Source organism: Rhinatrema bivittatum, chromosome 6 (assembly GCF_901001135.1).
Source record: "Rhinatrema bivittatum chromosome 6, aRhiBiv1.1, whole genome shotgun sequence".
NCBI classification, from domain to species: Eukaryota; Metazoa; Chordata; class Amphibia; order Gymnophiona; family Rhinatrematidae; genus Rhinatrema; species Rhinatrema bivittatum.
Window position 1 is genome coordinate 331,332,825 of NC_042620.1, and position 25,412 is coordinate 331,358,236.

Here is a 25,412-nt window from a genome sequence, read left to right on the forward strand (position 1 = left end):
ACTCATGGCGAGGCGCGCTGCTGATTCAGAAAAACGGACGCTAACCCAAGTAACGCCGTAAGCGTCCGGTGTCGCAGAGCACAGCGGTCCCGGCGTGGAGAAGGGGTAACTAGTTACCCGGCTATAATTTAGCGGGATAAGTGGCTGAACATTGCGCTTCTGAATACTGACCTCAGAGTGAGAACCTCCTGGGCTCACAGCCGCGTAGGACTTCCATGCACGTGGGGGGGGGGGGGGTCTGGATCACAAGCTGCAGGAGTACATTCAGCAGACGGGCGAGCACCTCCGCGCAGCTGCGTGCAGGGCGGGCGAATCTGCATCCTACCTTGATACCGTCGATGGCGGCATCCAGCGCTGCTCTGAAGGAAGAGGAGACCAACCGGGCATAGCATAAGAACAGAATGGATTCATGAGGTAAGTGACTGACGGCCGGCACCAGCTGCTGCCTAGCTGGCACAGACTCGTACCTTCGCTGAGTTGGCGTGCCGCTGGCTGTCTGCAGATTATTCCACCGGATGCACTGGTCAGAAGACTCTACCAGTCCAACAGTACTGATGTTGGGTGGTAACAAGTTTAGATGCTGCGGAGTGAGGGTGCCAGGGCACTGCTGGCCCCACCCATCACAAAGCTTTGCACGGGCAGCAGCCCCCCCGGGGTGCAGAGACATTTGTCGCTTCCCCTACTTGTTTTAAATGCCGTCTGCCTTGACGTGTGCGGATGGGGGGGGGGTCAGCTGGTGGGGCCCTATGCTCTCATGGCATCAGAGTCTGACTGAAAGGATGAAGCTTGGATGCCCTGGGAGGAGGGGGGAGAGGTTGAAAGGAACATCCCGCAGCAGACGTGGACCCCTGAGCCTCGCCACCCTGTGCCCTGCACCTGACAGGAGTGTGGTCTGCCTGTGCAAACCCTACATCTCTCTCTCTCTTTCTCTTCTAGGAATCGGGTCCTTGGTTAACATTCTGCTCCACGTACACTGTTAACAGCAGATTCGGAATGGAACGCAATTTGATTAAGCCTGAGATATTAGCAGTAATTACCAATTACTCCGGCGAGAGAGAATTTTCTTGAGAATAATTTCGCTCTGCACTGATACAGCGCAAGGCACGAGATGGGAGACCCCAAAGCACTAAGCAGAAACATTAGGAATGGTTTGGAAAGTGGTGATGCAAACGTTTCAGGTTCTCCTTTCTGTTTAAAGGCGCAGGTCCTTCTGAAATGGTTTATTTAAATGAAGTCGGTTAAAAGCTTTTCTGTTCTGTGTTCACTTATGGCTTCTGTTTAAGTCTTGTGGGGGGCACAGGTCTGTGGAATTAACGCCCCCTCCACCCACCCTTGGACAACCAACATCTCAGATTTCAGCCAGTCAGGGTGGAGCTGTTCTGTTCATCATCAGAATACTATGCCAGAACCACCACTGAACCTCTTCTCTTTTTCTTTTCTTTTTTTTTGTTTTTGACCCAACAGGATCCTCCTGCTATTTCTAGGGTTTCCCCACTGAATCAGAACCAGTTTCTACCACGGTTCCAATGAGAAGTGCACAGCATTTGACCCTAAGACGGCAAGCTGACCCCCACCACTTCTTCGGTTCTGATCGTGGATGCTTACAGGGGTTCGACTGAAAACAATGGTGAGGGACGTTTTACAGGAAAATGAGGGAACAGCTTATTTCTCGGTCAAAAGCACTGGACAAGAGAACCGCCAGTTCTTATTTACTTAACCCTATTCTGTAGACGTAAACTTTTCATGAAGACTGTAATCTGTAAGCACCTGTATTTATTATAAGAATTTGTATTTACTATTTATATTTATTATTTAGCTATTAACATTGTTCTGTTACCACTCGGTACTATTTCTCTCCTTTACCTGAAACTCTAAGTTCCTACTAAGTTAGCCATGTTATTTATACCCAATTGTTGGATGTAATTGTATATTTGTTTAATTGTTCAATCTGTTTGATGTAATTTTCTGTTCCTTGTTCTGTGTAAACCGAAGTGGTATGCACTAGTGCATGAACTCCGGTATATAAAAGCCTTTAAATAAATAAATAAAATAAACTATTGAAGGACAGGTGTCAGTTCTGGGTGGCTGCATATTAATAAGAACAGTAATAATGTATAATTGAATAATAATTCTCAGATTTTTAGCCCACCTTCCCAAATGGTGCTGAAAGAGACTTACAGCATTACTAGAATTCAGATACAGTTAGGTCCCTGCCCCCTCCCCAAAAAGCTTGCAACCCAAGGGCCGGATTCATTAAGGCCTTTCTCCTATTTTTGTGTCTATGGGGAAATCGGGCGCTGAGACGGTAATTTCAAAATGAGCGCGTGCCACACCCATACACGCGCGCACCAGCGCAGGAGCGAAGATACGCTGGGATTTTTTTTTTAATCGTGGGCGCAGTCGCGTGCGTACGTTGTCAAATACACCAGCCTCGCGTTAAGTATTGCCCCTAAGCCCAAGAGGTTAACTCAAGCACAGCTGGGCGTGCATGGGACTTTGCCGGCATCTATGCGAGCGGATTTATTTTACAACCTGCTCGCGCACGGCGTGTTCCCAAGTTTTCCCAATTACTCCACCAGTTTGCCCAGTGAACAGCGAGGACTTTCAGCCGCACGGATGACCCGGACCCCTCGCCCTGCGGCGAAAGCCCTAAAAAAATGCGAGAACCGCAGACTCGCTCCTCGTCGGGAGCAGCGGTAAAGTCAGGCGGATGTATCTAGCGCATGCGCGCTACGGTTTTTGAAATACGGAGGCGCACGCCAAGTCTTGGCCCGTGCCCCGCCCCCCCCCCCCCCCACCTTGTTCCTCACGCCGTCACGGGTACACGCACGTATGTTTTGTGGCCTCTCAGAGCCTGCGCCGCACGCCGCCCACACACGCGCGCGCGCCGCATGCGGGCATTTTTCTGCGAGCATCACTTCTAAAAGTGACCCGTGTGTGGGTAGCTGAGGGGACAGGAGATAAGGTGACTTGCCCAAGGTCACAGGGAGCTCAGTATTCAGTGGGTGGTCAGGGGGCAACGCTTAGCTCGTGCAGTTAAATTTGCTTATTCAGCTGCATGTGTTCCGGAACAAATACAACTGAATACCCGGAAAAATCTGAACGGACAAGTCGGCCCGTTCGGATTTACACCCGCTGTTTGCGTGGACCAACTCGTCCACTCAGATCTAGCCAGGCAGTCCTTAACACGGCGGCGCCCCCCCCCCCCCCCCTGACAACGAAATGCGGCAGCCCAACCTTGCCGGGCCTCCAGGCTCACCTCCTTTTTTGTCTGGGTAGTTTGCTCCGAACAGCCATTTCGCGTGGACAAAGTTCCCCAGACAAAGGAAGGGGGGGGGGGGGGGGGATTTATGCAGGCAGAAGCTGAATTTGTCCTCGTACGCAGCGAATACGCGTGATGAGCACATCACATGAGCGGGGACCCGGCGCTCTCTGCGGGGGCGGAAGGGGATTATTCTGCTTCGGTTTCTTACCTTTCTGTTTGCTCACTTTCCTGACGGTCATTGCCGCTTGCTTCTTCTGATACTCTGAAATTTCAAAGCCTGTGGGAAAAGTAGCAAGAAGGGAGTTATCTTATCATAGTAGCAAGGGCAGCTTTCTGTAGTCCTTCTCACAGCAACAGCCTCATCACTGCACTTATGATTAGCACTCTTTGCAACATTCAAACCCCCCCCCCCCCCCCCCCGGCACACAGCAGGACAGCTCCCAAAAAGATAAAGGCGGAGAGGGCAGAAGACAGAGCTGCGTTGATCCCACTGCATTCGGAGGAAGTGAGGCCCAAGGACGACAAAGACCCATCCGAGGTCGCCTATGATACGAAGGGCAGATACAGGATTAGAACCCAGCGCTTCTTCTGACTTCCAGACTGAAAGACACAGTCGCGCCATCCCTCCTCCTAACCTATCTCAGCGCTCGAGCAGTAAAGGTCTTAACGTGGACATTAAGATGCTCCTGCATGTACATGAGGGTCTCACATGGAAGTCAGGCCTCACTGGGCTCCTGGGGAAACAGCGTGGGGTTATGTTCTCCGCGCCTCCTATTTACCCGTGGGTATAAAGGGGTAAAAATGTAACACCTACCTTGGACTGGGTGCTAAATGTTTACTGGGTCCCACTATGGCCCACAATCTTCCATGCTAACTGGACTTTTCACTTTCAGTTTACGGGATTTCTTCTCCCCTGAGCACCAACGACAAAAAGAGGACACACCTCCCCGTCCCCCCATCCCCCGAGCGGCATCAGCCCGTCCCTGCATCGTGGGCATCCCCCCCACCCCCATCACATGGCACAGAATCCCAGCCTCTCCCCCTCCCCCCCACCCCATCTCACTCTCAGAAGGTGCCTTGCCATATCGGAAGCACCTCCCAGAAGCGCCCGTCTTCCTGTGAAGACCACCCCCCCTCCAGAATGCAAGGTCTGGGTGTGGATGCATGGGGGGGACCTTGCGAGGGGGACTATCTGAGGTAGGGGGGGAATGCTGAAAGGGAGCGGATGCTGTGCTGCAGGAGGGCATGGGTTCTGCTGATGCAAAGGAAATCTGATGTTGCTCGTGGTCTGAGGGGGCGAGGATGTCGAGAGAGGGGATCTTGTTCTGTTACTGGAGGTCCTGGGGTAGAGGAGATTCCCTCTGATAAACAGCCAAACGTGAAAGGTTACGGTCAGCAGAGGGGAGGACGTGAGGTAATTAGTGAACGCTGTAGGTTTATTTTGTTTTCCAGGCATGAAATACCGCTAGCAAGAGATTTGCCATCATTAGGGATCCCCTTCTTTCAAACTTGGCTTTTTATCCTCCTGGCATGACCAAGAGAACCTAGCATGGTACTAACCCACTAATCACCCGGGAATATTTCCAGGCCCGCACTGTCCAGCGGTCTGAGGCGTTCCAACTTTGATTAGGAGCCAACAGGTCCACACGCGAACAGGTTAAGCCCCTCAGCTCCGCCTCTGCACGCGGGCCAAATTACTCAAGGTGAAAGCTACAATCGCTAAGCCTGGAACAGCATTCCCGGTTCACCACTGTGAAAAACCAAGCGGCGTCGTACATGCCACGACATCCGTGAAGGGCACAAGCCACTCAGATTAAGATTCAGCCATACACTTATGACCCATTTGTTGCTTGGGGGGGGGGGTCAGCTCTCACTGGTCAACGTGGTCATTCTCAGCACTCCAGGGCTGTACCTCAGATGCCGCACAGAGGCTGGCTTTCTGACATCCACCGAAGCGGCAGTCGGCCCCCGAGGGTTACTGGGATGGATAGATCTTCAATACCACACCCCTCTCATCCAGTAAGCTAAGTGAAATGGAATCTAACCCAGAACGTGACTCTTACGGTCTAAGAAAGAGATTCTTCCTCATAGTTTCAGCGAATCTAACTTTTTATGGGTGCCATCATGGCTAGCCCCCTCAGTGAAGTGACAGATCATGAATTTCAATGCTTACATTTTCTATTTATCATTAAAAATGGAGTTTTTCGTTGTCTTTCTAAAAAAAAAAAAAAAAATCAGAGCTGTCAGGCTGGAAGGGTCTCGCACTCCCTGCCGTACCTGAGTTTACTTCTGTCCTGGACTATTATGGATCCTGTGTCACATTCCAGCCTATGTGGGCGGCAAGGAGTCTGCAAGATCTGCTAGATAGACACTGAAACTCAGCCATGCCCTGTCCCCATAATTTTATTTATACCAGGAGTGTGTGCATCAATGAAGACTTTTATAAACACTGAAACTGAGATATGATCCCCCCCCCCCCCCCCGTGCCACAGATTCCCCCTCCAATACTGGAGCGTCCCGTGCCTTCCTTACCGATCTTTTCATCTTCCTGCACCATTTTTCGCTCTTCTCGAAAGGCCCGGAGCCACCGGAGCTTCTCCTCCAGCTTCTTGGCGAAGTACAAGTGCACGTCCTCCGTCTCCTTGTTGTGCAGTTTGAAGGCGTTCTTCACGTTCACATTGAAGTCATCATCCCTCCCGTCGTCGACCTCCAGCACTTCGTACTTGTCCATGTCAATGCGGCCCTTGTAGTAGAGGCTGTCTCTTCGGATCAGGTCCTAGGGGAGACAGAGGGCTTGCTGTAACCAGGCACATACACTTCAGTAGCACGTTGCCTTTAGCTTACCTGATAATCTGATGACGTCTTAGGCTTTTGTGCCACTAAAAACACACAAGTAAGGGTGACTGTTCCTACTGAATTGGATTGGAGAAACACCTTTCATTCAAACAGGACCTGAACCCAGGCAAACTTGATAAGCCAATTCAATCCCAACTGATTTTTAAGATGAGCGCATTCTGGTCAATGTTCTTGAAGACCAAGAAGTGCCTCCTGAATGCTGCGGTGAGCGGCAAGTTACTCAGGTAACTGCTGAGAGCTGAATATCGGTGCTACCTAGATAAATTGGGTTCAGGTTCCCAGAATGTCCCCCATCCTCCCTCAACTTTCCAGCTAAGTTTTACCTGAATAAAAAGGTAACTGGGTGAAACGTTTCCAGCTGATGAGGTGGGAAACTTCAATCTCGGGGTTTATCCGGATAAACCCTTTTCAATATCGACCTCATTAGGGCTCGTTTTCCTGAAATGTGTTTAGTTTAAATTTATTTATTAACATTTGTAACACAAAAGTAGAAGCATTGCACGCTATTCTTTTCAATGCTTTTCCATTTCGTGCTATTGGCTTTGATACTATGCAACCTCACCAGTCCTATCCCAAAACTGAACTCATATTTGACAGCCAAGATCCGGCATGACAGGTTTCCAAGATCACACAACTCTGACATGGAGTAGCATTTGGAACGGAATTAACTTCTCTAGCAGGAAAATTCGAGGAATCAAATTAACTGCTAAACTTTCCAAACTCAGGTATAATTTATAAACTAACAAAATTACTTCTTGCTCCATGCAACAAATTTTTCACAACTGGTGCTACCTGATGTTTTAGCTGGAAAGTATTCTAGGGACATTGAACTGTCTTTCGACAAGCAGCCAATCAGAATAATTTTCTTAGATATCATACAGATTTTTAACAGAAACATTTCCACCTATTTCCTCTCAAACTCAATAGGTGTCCTATATATATATATATATATATTTTTTTTTTTTTTTATTAGTTTGCTCTAACGTTTATACATCCAGAGTAAGTCCTGAATAGGCGAAGACATCAAAATTAATCAAAACAAAAAAAATTAACGAAATAACAAATCTTAATGTCCCAACTCCCCAATCATGGGTCCAAGAAAGAAAACATGGAAACTGGTAAGAATGAAAATTCAAAAAGAAAAGGAAAAAAAAATGTTGTTTGCATGGCCCCTTGGACCGAGGCGAGGTTGACGCCACCTGCAGGTCCTCACCGTCGGCAGGTGGAGTTGGCTGGAGCAGAAGTCCAAAAGGAACTTCACCAATACCAGCCCACATATCGCGCAGGTTGAGCCCTTGGGTGCTGGGGCCAGCTGAACCTAGGCGCGGGCCTCTGGTGGATGAAGACTCCGTCACGGAAGGAGTGGCCAGCGGAAGAAGAAAACGGTACAGGCCGAGGTCGGGTCAGGCAGCAGACAGCAGGGTCGAGAACAAACCATCCACTATTTTGTAGCGAGATAACAGACTAGAAGACATTTCAGTCTTCCTGTTTACCTTGCTTTCCTTCACCCCCACTCTCTCCCTCCTTATCAGCGCCAGTGGTTCTGCTGTTATTTCCCAAGCTGAGGTTTATGTGCTAAACTGCTAGTGACAGCTACTTAGCGTCCCTCCCAGCCCAATAAACTTCTCGACGGAAGGTCCTCTTCTCATTTACGGTGATTCTTAACCGCAGTACTGGAGATTCGCATGCCACCCTAATCCAGCATCACCATTCCCTCTCTTCGCTCCATCATACTTGCTAATTAAGCCTCGCTGGAAGCGTACGTGCTATTGTGGAAGCCTACGCTTCCAACGTAGGCTCTTGGCCACCTCAGAAGGGCTGGGCCCAGGGCGCAGTTAAGTCGCTAACATGATCCGAGTAAAGAATGGAGAACATCTGAGTACCAGGAGGATGGGTAGGTTGGAGGCCCTAAAGCCTAGAATTACTTTTACATTTTTCTGGGAGGAGGGAGAGGGCATGTGGAACCTGGACCGGCTGCAGTGATTTTATTTTCCTGTTAAGATGGCGGGGGTTTTGGGGGGGGGGGGGTGCTACCGGCTAGGCCCAGAAGGGCCGAACACTGGGATTTTGAGTAGCAGAGAGGAAGGGGGACCTGTTAGGACCTGTAGGCCCGCAAGCTTCTTTTTACGCCTTGATTCGCACTTAGTGGGCTAGATTATTATATTATTTTGAATATAGCCGGTTATGTCTAAACTTATCCAGGAACATGTTCCCAGATACCTTTAGGCCTGCTTTCAGGCACGTCTAATAGTGGAGTTAGCCGGCTAAGTTATTCACCTAACCCTGCCCCTCCCTGGAATGCCCCCAACATGACCCTTTCCTATTCAGCTAATTTTTAGCTGGATAAAGACTTATCTAGCAAACCTTCAGCCGGATAAGAAAGGGGAATATTCAAAACTAGCCATTCCAGACGAACAACTAACAAGTTATCCATCTAATGTTTTTATGTTAATGAGAGCTATGAATATATTTTTTGATTGTAAAGCACCTGAGATTAACTTTATCAGTAGTATATCAAATTTAATGAACATAAACCTGAGAGAACAAGAAAAAAATAAGCTCCGGACAGTCTGAAAATGAATGAGAGGATGGGCCGGCCTGGTAGCTCTGACCCCAATTTAGATTCCCAGGCTCGGCTTCTGCTCCCTGAGCCTCAACTGGGCCTGGGGGCACTTCAGGGGCAGCAGTCATAACCCCCTGGAGGTTCAGCAACAAAACAGTGCCCCCTGGTGACCAGAATCAGTCTGCACAGGAGCCACAACCCATGGCGGAACACTTTCGCTGTATTGGGGGGCGGGGGTTTATAAAATACGGGGGAAATCCCCGAGTGGTTACGAATGGAGGCTCATGGTACTGTAGTTCAACGAAGGACAACTTCAATTAACCTTGAAAGCCCAAAGGAGCAGGAGGAAACTGCTGGGCCAAAAAAAAACCAAACTAACCACACTGGAAATATTAGAGGATAAAAGAATAAGAGACTGAAAGAAAAATAGAATAAAACCAAGTGGAAGGATCAGAGTATAAATACCTTGTTACCACTGATTTCCATTCTTTTTCACTGAATTAACAACTATAAATCCACAATGCTGCACACTGCTTTGACAATGCAGTCAGCCAAAAAAAAATCACAGCACTCCCATTTCCCTTACTAACTGCAATAGTGACGAGGAGCCGTAGCCAGGCCATTGGCACCTACGGCCAAGTGAAAAAGTGCGTCCTCATCCTTAACGCAACATGCAGCACCAAGGGGCTGGCAGACTCTCTTACACGGAGGGGGCTTCGAGTGTTATTTTGATCCAGCAGTTTCATCCTGCTCTTCTGGGCTTCCAGCTCAGTCTGAGCCCGTACGGCCTTCATTCACCACTGCCGGGGAATCTTCTCCCCTCTTATTTTATAGCCCCTCCCAACTTCATTTACTCCAGGACTGCAGCGTCAGTCCTGGGCTGGGGGGGGGGGGCATGCACCCAGAACCCTGCAGTCATGGGCCCCCCCCAGTCCCACCGCCAGGGGTCACACCCCCCTCCCAGTCACACCTCTCCCACAGACAATTAAAGATTATGCATTCATAATACCAGATTTTACATGAACAAGGACATTCTGGGGTAAAGATCGCACTTTCCAACAACTTGCAATGCTGCGATGCCAACCAGAAAGCCTTGTAAAAAAAATAAAAATGAAAAAGGCATTTGGAACCCGTAGGGTATTAGGCCTATGGTAACATGTGTTGGGTGTAAGCTTGGCCCTCAGAAAGCCATGGATAAACTGAATTACAACCTAATAATTCTCCCGTACCAAAACACTACTAACTGCCAGCACTCAAACAGTAATAACCTACCTATGAAAAGGCAACATTACACCAGGCCCTAAAACACAAATACACCACCTATTAGGAAAATAGAACGAGCTAGGCTGCTATAATAAGAACATAAGAAGTTGTCATACTGGGTCAGATCGAGGGTCCATCAAGCCCAGCATCCTGTCTCCAACAGTGGCCAATCCAGGCCATAAGAACCTGGCAAGTACCCAAACATTAAATAGATCCCATGCTACTGATGCAAGAAATAGCAGTGGCTACTCCCCTAAGGTAACGTGATTAATAGCAGTTTATGGACTTCTTCTCCAGGAACTTAATCCAAACCTTTTTTAAACCCAGCTACACTAACACAGAAATAACTTGCTAGCAGAACCGGTAGATGTAGTATACTTGGATTTTCAGAAGGCATTTGACAAAATTCCTCATGAGAAGCTTCTAGGAAAAGTAAAAAGTCATGGGATAGGAGGCGATGTCCTTTCGTGGATTGCAAACTGACAGGAAACAGAGAGTAGGATTAAATGGACAATTTTCTCAGTGGAAGGGAGTGGGCAGTGGAGTGCCTCAGGGATCTGTATTGGGACCCTTACTTTTCAATATATTTATAAATGATCTGGAAAGAAATATGACGAGTGAGGTTATCAAATTTGCAGATGATACAAAATTATTCAGAGTAGTTAAATCACAAGCAGATTGTGATAAATTGCAGGAAGACCTTGTGAGACTGGAAAACTGGGCATCCAAATGGCAGATGAAATTTAATGTGGATAAGTGCAAGGTGATGCATATAGGGAAAAATAACCCATGCTATAATTACACAATGTTAGGTTCCATATTAGGTGCTACAACCCAAGAAAGAGATCTAGGTGTCATAGTGGATAACACATTGAAATCGTCGGCTCAGTGTGCTGCGGCAGTCAAAAAAGCAAACAGAATGTTGGGAATTATTAGAAAGGGAATGATGAACAAAACGGAAAATGTCATAATGCCTCTGTATCACTCCATGGTGAGACCGCACCTTGAGTACTGTGTACAGTTCTGGTCGCCGCATCTCAAAAAAGATATAGTTGAGATGGAGAAGGTACAGAGAAGGGCAATCAAAATGATAAGGGGAATGGAACAGCTCCCCTATGAGGAAAGACTAAAGAGGTTAGGACTTTTCAGCTTGGAGAAGAGACGGCTGAGGGGGGATATGATAGAGGTGTTTAAAATCATGAGAGGTCTAGAACGGGTAGATGTGAATCGGTTATTTACTCTTTCGGATAGTAGAAAGACTAGGGGGGCACTCCATGAAGTTAGCATGTGGCACATTTAAAACTAATTGGAGAAAGTTCTTTTTCACTCAACGCACAATCAAACTCTGGAATTTGTTGCCAGAGGATGTGGTTAGTGCAGTTAGTGTAGCTGTGTTTAAAAAAGGATTGGATAAGTTCTTGGAGGAGAAGTCCATTACCTGCTATTAAGTTCACTTAGAGAATAGCCACTGCCATTAGCAATGGTTACATGGAATAGACTTAGTTTTTGGGTTCTTGCCAGGTTCTTATGGCCTGGTTTGGCCTCTGTTGGAAACAGGATGCTGGGCTTGATCGACCCTTGGTCTGACCCAGTATGGCATTTTCTTATGACCCCCTTTCTTCTAACCTCCAGGTTTACTGCTCCTACCTCCCTGTAGGGAGGGGGTTGGAGCATGAAAAGGGAGGTCAGTGCTTCTTGTGCCCCATGGGCTGTGCTGCTCCTCTCTTGGGGGGGTGGAGGCGAGGAAGGGAGGTCTTACAGGCCTTACTGTTCCTCACTGCTGGGGCGGGGGGAGGAGGGAGGCCGATGAGGCCCTGCGGGCTGAGCTGTTTTTCACTGACGGAGCTGGGCGAGGAAGCTGATGCTTTCCACAGGCCCATGGGCCGCGCGCATCTTCTGCCAAGGCTGGGAGAGAAAGCAGCCAATGCGCTCCATGACTCCCGCAGGCCAGTCTGGGGCAGGGAGAGGGAGGAGGAGCCGGAGACCATGTGCGTTCTGTGGGCGTATGGGCCACGTCGATTTTTACTGCTGGGGGTGGGAAAAGGGAGGGGGACACCGAAGGTTTGTTTGCAGCCCCACAGGCCGCTGTGCAGGGGCAGGAAAGAGACCGATGCTTCTCGTGCAATGGCGCCTCTGCTGGAAGGCACCTATGGCCGAGGCCACGTCGGCCGTAGGCTACCTACGGCTCTGCATTGACACATTCTTTGCTGGGATAACACACACATTGCCGTTATGTACTGAGCCAAAGACACACACCCTGAACGGAGAAGCATAAACACACTGCAACGTGGCAGGTGCCACACGTGTTACCCAGAAGATGCGCCGTGTTCACCCTTCTCTTTCACTGCAGCCTGTTCTGTAGCAGCGAAAAAGAAAGCCCAGCTGGAGGCTCGCATTGTAAGGAAACCCAACTGGAGGCTCATGTTTTGAGGGCCAAACAAGCAGAGGTCACCAAATGATCATGGTTGTGTTACTGCAGAGCACCGCAGGGGCGGGCGGGTAGTCAACCAATCAAACTGCTCCACTGACTGACACAACCTTGCCTTTGATTTCTGTGTAACGATACATGGACCGTTCACTGCGGATCAACTTTCCCCGGCATCTATTCTATCGTAAACCCCCCCCCAGTTTCCTATAAAGGATGGGTGCATGTAAAATTCCTTAGAGCGGCTGCCTAATAAATAAGCCGGTGGTGTTGATACTGTGTCCAGGGCTCTGGGAGCCATTGTATCCAGGTATCTGGCGAGCTGGAGGCAGTAAGGTTTGCTGACAGCAACACGCACTAACTTGTCTTTGAAAGACTTCTGCTCCCTATTGCAAATGCTGATTTCTCCAGCTCTTGACCACTGCAATTCACGGCTACTTGGGTTTGTCGGCGAGCTCTCTTCCAGTTTCACAGATCCGTGCTGTTCCGAGGATCTGTGCGCCCCCTCCAGCAAGGGTGTTTTGGGAGGCAGCGTCAACCTGGCACATCCCACCTGCTGAAACCGGCGAGAGGGCATTTCCTGTGGCCGGCCCCAGAGCCAGGAAGCCTCCTCCTTCCTGCTTTTCTTCGGTCTCTCCCAGATACGCAGACCTTTAAAAAGGCCTGGAAGATATTTGTAGTGCAGCAGCTCGTTCCATCTACCAGAACAGCTCTTCTACTTCGTATTTAAATTGCCTCCTAAGACTCGCGGCAGCTTACTATTTCATGCAGGATTTATTCGCTAAGATCGGGCTTATATTATGCTGCGTCTTTTCTCGTTCGGCCTTGCTGATACGCAGCTCTCGATTTTATGCATGTTTTTTATTTGTTCCCCCGACCCACCCCCCCCCCCCCCAACCTTGGGAGGCTGTGGGATATAAATCACTTTAAGCAAAGAAATATAGAGCGGTGCTGGACACAGCATCTCAAGAGAAGAACGAGCCACTAAAACTGTCCCCAGACCCTCTGCAGCAGAACAGCGCGCGTAGGATCACCGCCACCCTCGTGGCAGCTCCTCCCGACAGGCCCATCCAGGCCAGGCTTTTGCCCCTTTGCACGCATGGAGCCAGATTCTGATTTTCCTGCTCCAACTCATTTCCCAAAGAGAACCAGAAGCACAAGTACACGCATAGGAGGAGGCAAAAGCAGCTTCCGGACCAGCCTGTTCGGGTCACCCCTGGGGGGAGGCGTTTGGGAGTGGAATGGTGAACCCCGGGGGGGGGGGGGGATGGGCCTGTGCACCCTCCCAACTCCTTCCGCATCACCTGCAGCCAGAAGCGGAACTGCTTCGCCTTTAAGGCGAGATCTTTACCATGGAAAATCAATGAGAGGAAACTAAAACTTCATTACTTGCAAATTAAGATTCCTGAGCAGGAACACTGCAAAAGGCTTCTGGCTCTCTGATTACAGGCATATGGCACTCAAACACAGCAGGCCACGGTGGAGCGTCCCCCGCCCCTCCCCCTCTCTCCTGTTGAAGAAGGGGGGGGTGAGATTACATCATTCTTCTGGTGCCATCCTCCCTTCCGCATAAAACCCCCCCCAGCGGTGATTGTGTCTCCCACCCACCCTCATCTCTCTCAGACACCTTACTTTAAGCCTCTTCTTCCTGCCAGGGATTTAAATAGACAAGGGTGAGAATGTGACCTGCTTACTGAGATCATTAACCACAGATTGTAAACTCCTGAAGCTCTTGAAATGACAGCGCAGGAACCCTTCTCCGCTCTGCCTGATTAGGATAAGAAGCTGTGGGCTTTTTATTTCCCCCCCCCTCTCTTATTCATTTGCATGAATATTTTTTGCTTGGTGCCGCTGAAGACTTGGCGTATCTCCTGCGGCGAGGAAGTCCTCCACAAGCAAGAAATCATGCACATTTCCATAATGCAAACTCTACCCCGGGAATAGGTAAGAGCACGGGCAGTAGCAATGCGCGCGCACACACACACACACACACACACACACTCACACACACTCACACTCACACACACTACCGCCCCAGAGAACAGGTATAGCACAGGCAATGCAACCTTCCCTCCCGCGCAGACATACGCTGATGCAACGCAGTGTGCTTGGCCTAGCGCGCAGCTTGCCGCGCCGGAATAACTCCCCGGGCAATAACGGGACTAGCCTGTCCAAAACCAGCGCGTGGCTAATAGCGCCCATCCCGCGTAAGTGCCATGCGGATGAGACCTATCGGCTATTATCGCCGGATGCAAATGCTCACCGTGCGCCCGACGCCCATGTTTTAACCTGTAAAACTTTAATGCCGGCCCCGGAGCTGGCGTTAGGTCTTCACGCAATCCAAGCCACCACAATAAAAGCCCGAAATGCTGCTTCAATACGGGACGATACTAAGTAGGAAGAACCACAGGAAAGCAGCTTGGAAAAAAAAAAAAAACCTCGATGGCGGACAGGATAGGAAATCTGGCTGTGTGCGCGGGTTAGGGAAACAAGACGCTTGTTAATTGAGAGTCCATTTTCCCTAACTGGCGCACAGCCACATCTTCAGGGCGCCCGATGATATGGTTGCGCTAAGGACGCACAATTTATCCCCAGCGCGTCCTTTTTAGAGCGCCAGCGCTTTTGCCTATTCCAGCCGGCGCCCAGGAGAGGGGGGGGGGGGGATGCGCGTGCGTTGAAAAAAAAAAAAGCTGCTCTCAGTTTGGACGCACGGTTTTTTTTTTTGCGCGCTTGATATCGCGTTGGCCTGCAGGACGGTAACTTTGAAACGGATGTGCAGCCAGATGCACTGACATGTTATACCGTATGCGTAAGTACACGTGCGGTGCACCCAATATTCAACCTGCACGCGCGCAGTTGCGTAACGTTGGCTTTGAGCCACGCGAGGGAATTTCATAACAGGCGCGTGCCCAGTTTCATCAGTTCGGCCACCAGTTCCCCCGGTCTACAGCTGGGTCCCCCAGACATCCCCCATTCTTTAGCCCACACTCCCCCTTAGTTAACCCAGATCCCTCAAGCACTTAATAGATAACTCTGCGCTGCAAGATACCTGGGCGCGTGTCCAGGTGCGTAGGTACAGGTGCGCATATCTCTTGGCCCCCGCCCTACCATGCCCGTGCCCCGCCCACATCCCTCCCCCTCCCCCCCTCCCCGATGCGAGATATTCGCACCTCGGTATTTGCGCGCCTATGTGGGCGGCTTATAAAATCGGGAGGGCCCGCGCATGAGCTAGATGTTCGTCCATCTCCCGATTTTTGCATGCGCCTAAGCTTTTAAAATTCACCTTCTTGCCACCAGAGAACGTAAAAAAAAGAAAAAACTATGAATGCGGTGCAAAGATTCTCTCCAGCCCAGCATCCTGTCTCTGACAGCTGCCAATCCAAGTCACAAGAATAGATCTAACCCTTCCTGCTCATAACCGGGATAAGCAGTGGCTTTTCTAAGTCTACAAAGCCTATAATAATTTATTTATGGACCTTTCGTTCAGGAACTTGTCTAAATCCTTTCTAAACCCCTCTGCACTTTCACCACATCCTCCAGCAACAAATTCTAGAGTTTAATTAGATGCTCTTATTTATTTATTTATTTATTTTTAATGTGCTACCTATTAGAATCATGGTGTACGCCCTAATCCGAGTATTATTTGAAAGGGTAAATAACAGTTCCCTGTTTACCCGTTCCATCCCAGTCAAGATTTTACAGACCTCCTGTCAGGTCTCCTCCAGTCTGAAAAGCCCTAATGTATTCAAGCCTTTCCCCATAGGAAAGCCGTTCCATCCCCTTCATCATTTTGGTCGCCCTTCTGCGTAGCTTTTCCAATTCTGCTATATGCTAAAGACGGGGCAAACGTAATTGCATGCAATACTCCAGGAGCAGTTGCGCCGTGGAGCGACACGGAGGCATCATGGTACCCTCCACTCCTTTCCTAAGAACACCTAACATTCCATTTGCTGTTATGACCACTGCCGTGCGCTGGCAGAGGATTTCAAAGCATTGCACACAGGACGTGGAATTGTGGGGATGGGCAGGGCCAAGGTGGGCGGGGTCAGGGCTAGGGGTGACCTGGGCAAAGGGGCGGGACCAGGACTCTCTCTTTCTTTCTTTCTCACACACGCACAAATACCAAATCAAAGCCACGTGGCTGCCCTTGTCTCAGGTTGAGCAGCTCCAATACGCTTCTGTTCTCTACTTCCTCGAAGGGCCGTAAGTGGATCCATGCAACCACTAACTCTGTTCCTTTTCCTCAGGGGAGGAAAAACTGATAGAGAGTAGGGATGTGAATCGTTTTCCATATCGTCTTAACGATAGAAATTGTGTGGCAGGGCAAGAAAATCGTCTTAGGCACGATTTTTTAGTTAAAAAATCGTTAAAAATCGTTTTTTCCGATTAGTGCGCACTAACGGGAGTTAGTGCGCACTAACTGGGAGTTAGTGCGCACTAACTGAAAATGATACAATTTGACACTTTTCAGGTCAGTTAAGGTCAGTTTAGGAATGAATATGTATTCCTATTGGCTGCCCTCTTATTTATTCATGTTACCAAGTTTCCTACTGACAGTATATGGGGGATGGGAAATGGAAACAGTTGGTAGCTTGACAAAACAAGTAATGTGATCAGTCAATGTGACTAGAACTTGTGCCCTAACCCTGATACCAGGGGTATTGTGATCTTCCTGCACACAGTGCCCTATCCCTATTAATACCAGGAGTGTTGTGATCTTCCTGCACACAGTGCCCTATCCCTAATACCAGGGGTGTTGTGATCTTCCTGCACACAGTGCCCTATTCCTGATACTGGGGGTGTTGTGATCTTCCTGCACACAGTGCCCTATTCCTGATACCGGGGGTGTTGTGATCTTCTTGCACACATCCCGATATCAGGGATAGGGCACTGCATGCAGGAAGATCACAACACTCCTGGTATTAATAGGGATAGGGCACTGCATGCAGGAAGATCACAACACTCCTGGTATTAATAGGGATAGGGCACTGCATGCAGGAAGATCACAACACCCCTGGTATCAGGGATAGGGCACTGTGTGCAGGAAGATCACAATACCCCGGAGGAGTGAGGGTCAGGCAGCTCCCCCCTGTCTGTGAAGCCAGCCTCTCACTAGTAATGCAGGGAGGGAGCTGTCTCAGACTTCACCATCCTCCCCCCCCCCCCTCACCCACACACCATTCACTAGCTGGGACATGGGGGAAGTCAGGAGTGAGGGTCAGGCAGCTCCCCCCTGTCTGTGAAGCCAGCCTCTCACTAGTAATGCAGGGAGGGAGCTGTCTCAGACTTCACCATCCTCCCCCCCCCCCCCTCACCCACACACCATTCACTAGCTGGGACATGGGGGAAGTCAGGAGTGAGGGTCAGGCAGCTCCCCCTGTCTGTGAAGCCAGCCTCTCACTAGTAATGCAGGGAGGGAGCTGTCTCAGACTTCACCATCCTCCCCCCCCCCCCCTCACCCACACACCATTCACTAGCTGGGACATGGGGGAAGTCAGGAGTGAGGGACAGGCAGCTCCCCCCTGTCTGTGAAGCCAGCCTCTCACTAGTAATGCAGGGAGGGAGCTGTCTCAGACTTCACCATCCTCCCCCCCCCCTCACCCACACACCATTCACTAGCTGGGACATGGGGGAAGTCAGGAGTGAGGGTCAGGCAGCTCCCCCCTGTCTGTGAAGCCAGCCTCTCACTAGTAATGCAGGGAGGGAGCTGTCTCAGACTTCACCATCCTCCCCCCCCCCTCACCCACACACCATTCACTAGCTGGGACATGGGGGAAGTCAGGAGTGAGGGTCAGGCAGCTCCCCCCTGTCTGCGAAGCCAGCCTCTCACTAGTAATGCAGGGAGGGAGCTGTCTCAGACTTCACCATCCTCCCCCCCCCTCACCCACACACCATTCACTAGCTGGGACATGGGGGAAGTCAGGAGTGAGGGTCAGGCAGCTCCCCCCTGTCTGTGAAGCCAGCCTCTCACTAGTAATGCAGGGAGGGAGCTGTCTCAGACTTCACCATCCTCCCCCCCCCCCCCCTCACCCACACACCATTCACTAGCTGGGACATGGGGGAAGTCAGGAGTGAGGGTCAGGCAGCTCCCCCCTGTCTGTGAAGCCAGCCTCTCACTAGTAATGCAGGGAGGGAGCTGTCTCAGACTTCACCATCCTCCCCCCCCCCCCCCTCACCCACACACCATTCACTAGCTGGGACATGGGGGAAGTCAGGAGTGAGGGTCAGGCAGCTCCCCCCTGTCTGTGAAGCCAGCCTCTCACTAGTAATGCAGGGAGGGAGCTGTCTCAGACTTCACCATCCTCCCCCCCCCCCCCCCTCACCCACACACCATTCACTAGCTGGGGCATGGGGGAAGTCAGGAGTGAGGGTCAGGCAGCTCCCCCCTGTCTGTGAAGCCAGCCTCTCACTAGTAATGCAGGGAGGGAGCTGTCTCAGACTTCACCATCCTCCCCCCCCCCCCTCACCCACACACCATTCACTAGCTGGGACATGGGGGAAGTCAGGAGTGAGGGTCAGGCAGCTCCCCCCTGTCTGTGAAGCCAGCCTCTCACTAGTAATGCAGGGAGGGAGCTGTCTCAGACTTCACCATCCTCCCCCCCCCCCTCACCCACACACCATTCACTAGCTGGGACATGAGGGAAGTCAGGAGTGAGGGTCAGGCAGCTCCCCCCTGTCTGTGAAGCCAGCCTCTCACTAGTAATGCAGGGAGGGAGCTGTCTCAGACTTCACCATCCTCCCCCCCCCCCTCACCCACACACCATTCACTAGCTGGGACATGGGGGAAGTCAGGAGTGAGGGTCAGGCAGCTCCCCCCTGTCTGTGAAGCCAGCCTCTCACTAGTAATGCAGGGAGGGAGCTGTCTCAGACTTCACCATCCTCCCCCCCCCCTCACCCACACACCATTCACTAGCCGGGACATGGGGGAAGTCAGGAGTGAGGGTCAGGCAGCTCCCCCCTGTCTGTGAAGCCAGCCTCTCACTAGTAATGCAGGGAGGGAGCTGTCTCAGACTTCACCATCCTCCCCCCCCCCCCCCTCACCCACACACCATTCACTAGCTGGGACATGGGGGAAGTCAGGAGTGAGGGTCAGGCAGCTCCCCCCTGTCTGTGAAGCCAGCCTCTCACTAGTAATGCAGGGAGGGAGCTGTCTCAGACTGGTATCAGGGTTAGGGCACTGTGTGCAGGAAGATCACAACACTCCTGGTATTAATAGGGATAGGGCACTGTAAGAAATGACTGTAGTAGATTGAATAAAGATCTGATGTTTCTGCTCTCCTCACACCAAACAAAAACAACACACAAGCAGAGAAGCCCTTCTTACAAAGCTGAGCTAGTGAGTTAAGTAGGAGGAAAAGTAAACATACTGGTGCCAGTGTGGCTACTTAAAAAATACACTTACCAACAATCAATTACATATATTTGAACTGTGTACAGTTCCAGCCAGGACCACCTTTCTAAAATGCACAGTGATTGGCAAATTCAACATGCACTAGCATTTCAGGTGCCTGCTAACAAAAATAATAAACAAACAAGTTCTAGTCACGTGAGTGCTGATCATTACATTACTTTTTTTGTCAAGCTTCCAACTGTTTCCATTTCACATCCCCCCAACCATATTGGTAACATCAATAGATAAGAGCACAGCCAGCCAATAGGAATACATACATACATATTCATTCCTAAGTGACCTTTACTGACCTGGGAAGTGTGAACACTTTGTTTTCATTTTCTGTTGGTGTTCGTTAGTTTCCAGTTCCATTTCCCATCCCCCCAACCATCACCTCAGTGGTAACCTTGGTAACATCAATAGATAAGAGGGCAGCCAGCCAATAGGAACACATATTCATTCCTAACTGACCTTCAGTGACCTGGAAAGTGTTTATTTGTATCATTTTCAGTTAGTGCGCACTAAATCGAGTTAGTGCGCACTAACGGGGAGTTAGTGCGCACTAACTCGAGTTAGTGCGCACTAACACGATTTAACGATTTTTAACGATAAATCGTTAGAATTTCTATTGTATCGTGTTCTATAACGATTTAAGACGATATAAACATTATCGGACGATAATTTTAATCGTTGAAAAACGATTCACATCCCTAATAGAGAGTAACACAGTAATGATAGCAGAAAGGACCAAATGATCCATCCAGTCGTTTCTCACAATTGGCTTGTGATCTAATAACTTTGAATACTTTTGTATTATTTGTGAATTTGATCACTTCACTCTTCACTGACTTTTCCAGATCATTTATAACTATATTAAAAAGCACCAGTCAAACTACAGATCCCTGGTGCATTTCACCATTTACCTTTTTCCATGGAAAGAAATGTCCATCCCCTACTCTCTGTTTTCTATCCTTTAGCGAGTTACCAATCTACAATAGAACATTGTCTCCTGTCTCATGACTAATTTCTTGATGAATCTCTCATGAGGGACTTTGTCAAACACCTTCTGAAAATCCAGCTACACTATATCAACCGACTCACCCTTATCAACATGTTTGTTAATCCCATAAGTCTGTGTCTATCCAGATAGCCAGCAAGCTTGTTCTTCAGAATAGTTTCTACCATTTTGCCCAGCACAAGACGTCAGGCTCATCACCATTCTGTAGTTTCCTGGATCATCCCTGGAGCCTTTTTTGGGCATTAGATTGGCCACCCTCCAATCCTCAGGTACCATAGTTGATTTGAATAAGTCTACAATTTCATTTTAGAGTTCTTTCAACACTCTGGGATTATATTAGACAGGGACCGAAAATGTGAAGAACTTCACTGTATGGGCAGGGCTAGTTAGGCCCCCAAAGAATTGAACACTGACTGAGCTATATAAATTGGGAATATATATATTTAGGATTTGTTAAACTTTTTTGCTTCTATTTTCTGTTAAGCTCTCTGTCTTCTCTGGAAAGCTAAGCCACCAAATTTAGTGTACTAGTGATGAGTCTCTGAGGCCCTCAGGAAATTTGCATTTCTGAGCTACCTATAGGTCACATTCTGCAGACATTTTTGAGCCAACACCTGGCAGAGCCCCTCTGACCTAAGACTGAAATACATGGGGAAGAAAAAAGTGCACATCATGATTGATGGCTGAGTATTGGCGGGAAAGTCAGACAAAATACAGATATTCTATATAAATCACCTTATGAAACCAAAACTTCAGTAGTACTGGCGGTAACACAAGATTTTCAAGACATGCTAATGCTCCAGCACTGAAGTCTTAAGAGTTCTGAACTAAATCTGCTCATATATATTCCCTGGTTTTGATTTACTTATTTTATGCATACACTTTCTTGTATCTTATCTTCTATTACATTTGTATTATTTTTCCTTGTTTATAGTATACCTTATTCTTATGTGAATTGCAATTTTTATTAGTCCTGGATTATTATTTATACTCAATTTAGTGAGACAATAAATGTGAAAATTACCCAAGTGTAGTGTGTAGACATTTTATGTTTGCCTGTGAGAATTAAGAAAGAGAACAGTAACAACTAGTGACCTTAACCAGTCCCTGGCCATTACAGGGGTATATACCATCCAGTGCCAGTGATTTGTTACTCTTTAGTTTGCCAATTTGCTCTATTACATCTTCCTGTTTCACTATAATTTGATTCAGTTCCTCTGAATCATCACTCAAAGAATTTTTCTGGCATAGGTATGTCCCCAACACCCTTCTCAGTAAAGACTGAAGCAAATAATTTATTTTTCTGCTTTGGCCTTGTCTTCCCTGAGAGCCCTTTTTGCCCCTCAGTCACTCAATGGTCTAAATGATTCCCTCACAGGCTTCTAGCTGCAAATAAACTTAAACGTTTTTGAGTTTTTGCCTTTCTGGAAAGCTTCTTTTCAAATTCTCTTTTAGCTTGCCTATTTAATATTTTATATCTAACTTGCCAGTGATAATGCTCTTCCTAGTTTCTTCATTTGGAACCACTTTCCAGTTTTTGAAAAGTACAGCAGAGACAGCATCAGGGCAAGGTACACACACACACACACACACACACACACACACACACACACACTCAGTTAGCCTCAACACAGAACAGATACATCATGGAGCAGCACAAGCTTCTCTCACATTAGAAACGTAGCGGCAGAAAAAGACCATCATTCAGGCTGCTCCTCCATCCAATTTATCTAGCCCTTATAGTTCCCATCATTCCCTCAGAGATCCCCTGTTTATCCTATGCTTTCTTGAATTCAGATACCGTTTTTGATTCCACCACCTCCACTGTGGGAGGCCGTTGCATGTATTCACAGAGGATTGGCTGTAGGCTAACTGCATCCTGTGTGAATACTGAAATTGGTGCTCCCCCATCACCTCCCTCTATTTGTTACATGCTCCCCAATTCATCCCCCCCTCTCACAGTGCTAAGCAGCTCACTCCCTCTCCCTTGTGCTCAGTAGCAGCAGTTTTCTCCACCTCTGTGGCTGACCTGGGGATGGGGAGAGTACACAGGGTGGAAATGGGGAGCTAGGGTGTGGGTGACAGAGGAGGGAGGAAACAGGAGACTGGGGAAGGAGTGAGAGCAGAGGAAATGGGTTAGGGTAGGGTGAGATTATTAGGATATAGAAAGTTTGGTAGGTGAGAGACAAAAATAAGAAGATTGTGAGGACTGGGAAGGACACTGGGGGTAAGAAAGAGAGGGACAGGATGGGGAGCGGTGAGGGAGGGTACAAAACAATAAAAGATGTGGAGAGACGGCAATAAGAGAGGTAAAGAGATGAGTATAGGAGAGCTTAAAGGGTGACAGCTGGAGAGCTAGCTTAGGGATAGAAGGAGCGAGAGAATGAATGCGGGAAGGGAGAAGGGGGAGAAATCTTGCAAGGAGGAGAAGAGGGAGAGAACGGGGGGAGGGAGAGAGGGAAAGGAATGTCTGGAAGGGTAAGGGGTGCCATCTCCTAGAACCAGTCCTGTCCCACCTCTGTGCGCTCAGCAGCTGCGGTAGCAGTTTTCTCCTCCCCCCGTGCACGCAGCAGCAGGATCCTCCCCCCCCCCCACCATCAACCTGTGCTCAGCGACAAGCAACTTCCCTTGTCCCAAGCTCTGCCTGCTGGGGTCCTACCAGCCGCCCGTGTCTTTCGGTGGCGGCTTCCCCACCCGGTCCTGCTCCTCTCTTTGGGCTGCCTGCTTTCTTCAGGGGGGGGTTTTCAACCCCGGGCAGCTTCGGCAGTGGTGCAGGATCGACTTTACCAGCGGCAACTGTACAGGGCGGTGGCGGTGAGGGGGGGGGGGGGGCGGCAGCCATGAGTGGCTCTGTCTCCTACTTGAGCCTCCCAGGTCCTCCGGCAGGTGGCCGTGCTCTGCGCCTGTGCTGCTGCTGCTCCTGCCTCGCAGGATTGGCTGCCGACCGTGACCTTAAACGTGACGCCAACGAAGGCTGCAGCCGCAGGGGAGCTGGCTGGAGGCAGGAGCGCCGGTAAGGGCGGCACCCCCTCGGGTCACGGCACCCGGTGCTGCCGCCGAGAGGTTGCACACCCCAAAAGCTGGCCCTGCACACACGCGCACATATATGCACACATACATGCAACACACGCAACTTCCCCCACTGCAGAACAAGCAAGAGGCCCAGCATCAGATGCTAGGAAAAGACAATTTCCCCTCTCTTATCTCTCCATCCTTTGCTATTCAGCTGGCGCGATCGCAAGCTGGTTTTATTCACATCTCCTTTAATGTCACGGAGAAAAGGATGGGGAGACTGCCGCGAGGCGGGCCCGGCTGGCGCACAGAATAACAACAAGCGACAACCCAAGTGACCCTTCCTCCCAGGACTGGGACGTCTGGAATCCATCTCTCCGGCTGAAGCAGAAATGTGAAATGCCATCTCGGTAGCACAAATAATTCAATTTAAACCCACTCCCCCCCCTGAGCGCTGCAATCCTGCTGCTCTAGGGTGTCCAGCTTTACCAGGGACGTTTAAAAGGAAGTCGCTGCGAGCTGTCAGCGCCGTTTGTCTGTTCCCCCCCCTCTGGACGCTCGTTTGCTTAAACCACTTATGGAAATTAAAAAAACGAAACTCCCAAGTTAATCAGTGCGAATTCTGGGATTCTTTGGTAAAAGGGAAAGTGCGTTTCTCGCTCTGCGGGGATTAACCCCCCTTCTTGCCCTGAAAGCGCAGGCGTTGTTGAAAGCCGCAGGGAAACCTGGCGGCAGAGGCTTCCACCTTCCCGCTGGGGGCCGACGTCAACACCTGCGTGTGTTGAAAATCACGGGCTAAATCGTAATTTAACTCCCGATGCACTACGCTGGCGGCACGCTAATGCATCAGGAGTTTAAAAAAAAAAAGCACACCAAAAAAAACGCTAATCTGAAAATGGGGCCCCCCAAAGACATGCCTAGCGTGCACAGAATACCAGAAAAATAACGCGCCGCGCGTTAATCGACGTGCGCCACGTAAAGTGACGGCGCTGACGCAACGCGAAAACTGCATGTGCGATATGGTACACAGGAAAGTAGACTAACCTCGCCCATTATTTTTGGATTGCGGGTGCTATTTCTGCGCTATTTATGGCATTTTGATGGATCTAGGCCACGATAAGATATATCTTACGGCGAGAACCACGGGTGGAACAGGATCAGCTCTCTGAAAGATGTTTCACTGATAGCAGGTTCTATACAGGGGTAAAGCCTCTAATCTCTACACCAATAACTGAGATTTTTTTTTTCCATAACATTTTTCTAATTGGTAGACATTAGTGCAACATCCTCTCAACAGGATGGTATTACAATTTTAGTATAAATGTATTTGTATTGCTTTAATAGAATTTTATTGTACGTACGTATTTTGTCGTACATCGCTTAGACAGATCTTATGGTAAGGCCTATGAAGAGATTCATAAATTTTATAAATAAATATTCTATGCGCACAGTGTTTTCTGCACATAAAGCATGGTCTATGCACACAAAGCATAGTTAATGTGCAGAGAGCATGATTTAAGAGCATAAACCATGATTTCTGTGCATAAAAGGTGCCTGCTTCAAAGTTGTGCGCACGAAACATGAGTTAGGCGTATATAACCTGTTCTCTTAATCCACGTT

The 25,412-nt window shown here is 49.2% G+C and overlaps 1 protein-coding gene across 3 annotated transcripts in view; it reads right to left on the reverse strand.

Moving 5' to 3' along the window:
* Window positions 1-25,412, reverse strand: part of ARHGEF9 (Cdc42 guanine nucleotide exchange factor 9) — a 372,437-nt gene that overhangs the window by 26,338 nt on the left and 320,687 nt on the right. For all 3 annotated transcript variants that reach the window (XM_029607691.1, XM_029607693.1, XM_029607692.1), the window contains 2 exons: window positions 5,798-6,041; window positions 3,474-3,542 (listed from right to left, as the gene is read on the reverse strand). In XM_029607691.1, the coding sequence (XP_029463551.1) occupies window positions 3,474-3,542; window positions 5,798-6,041 (313 nt within the window). The remainder of the gene's footprint in view (window positions 1-3,473; window positions 3,543-5,797; window positions 6,042-25,412) is intronic.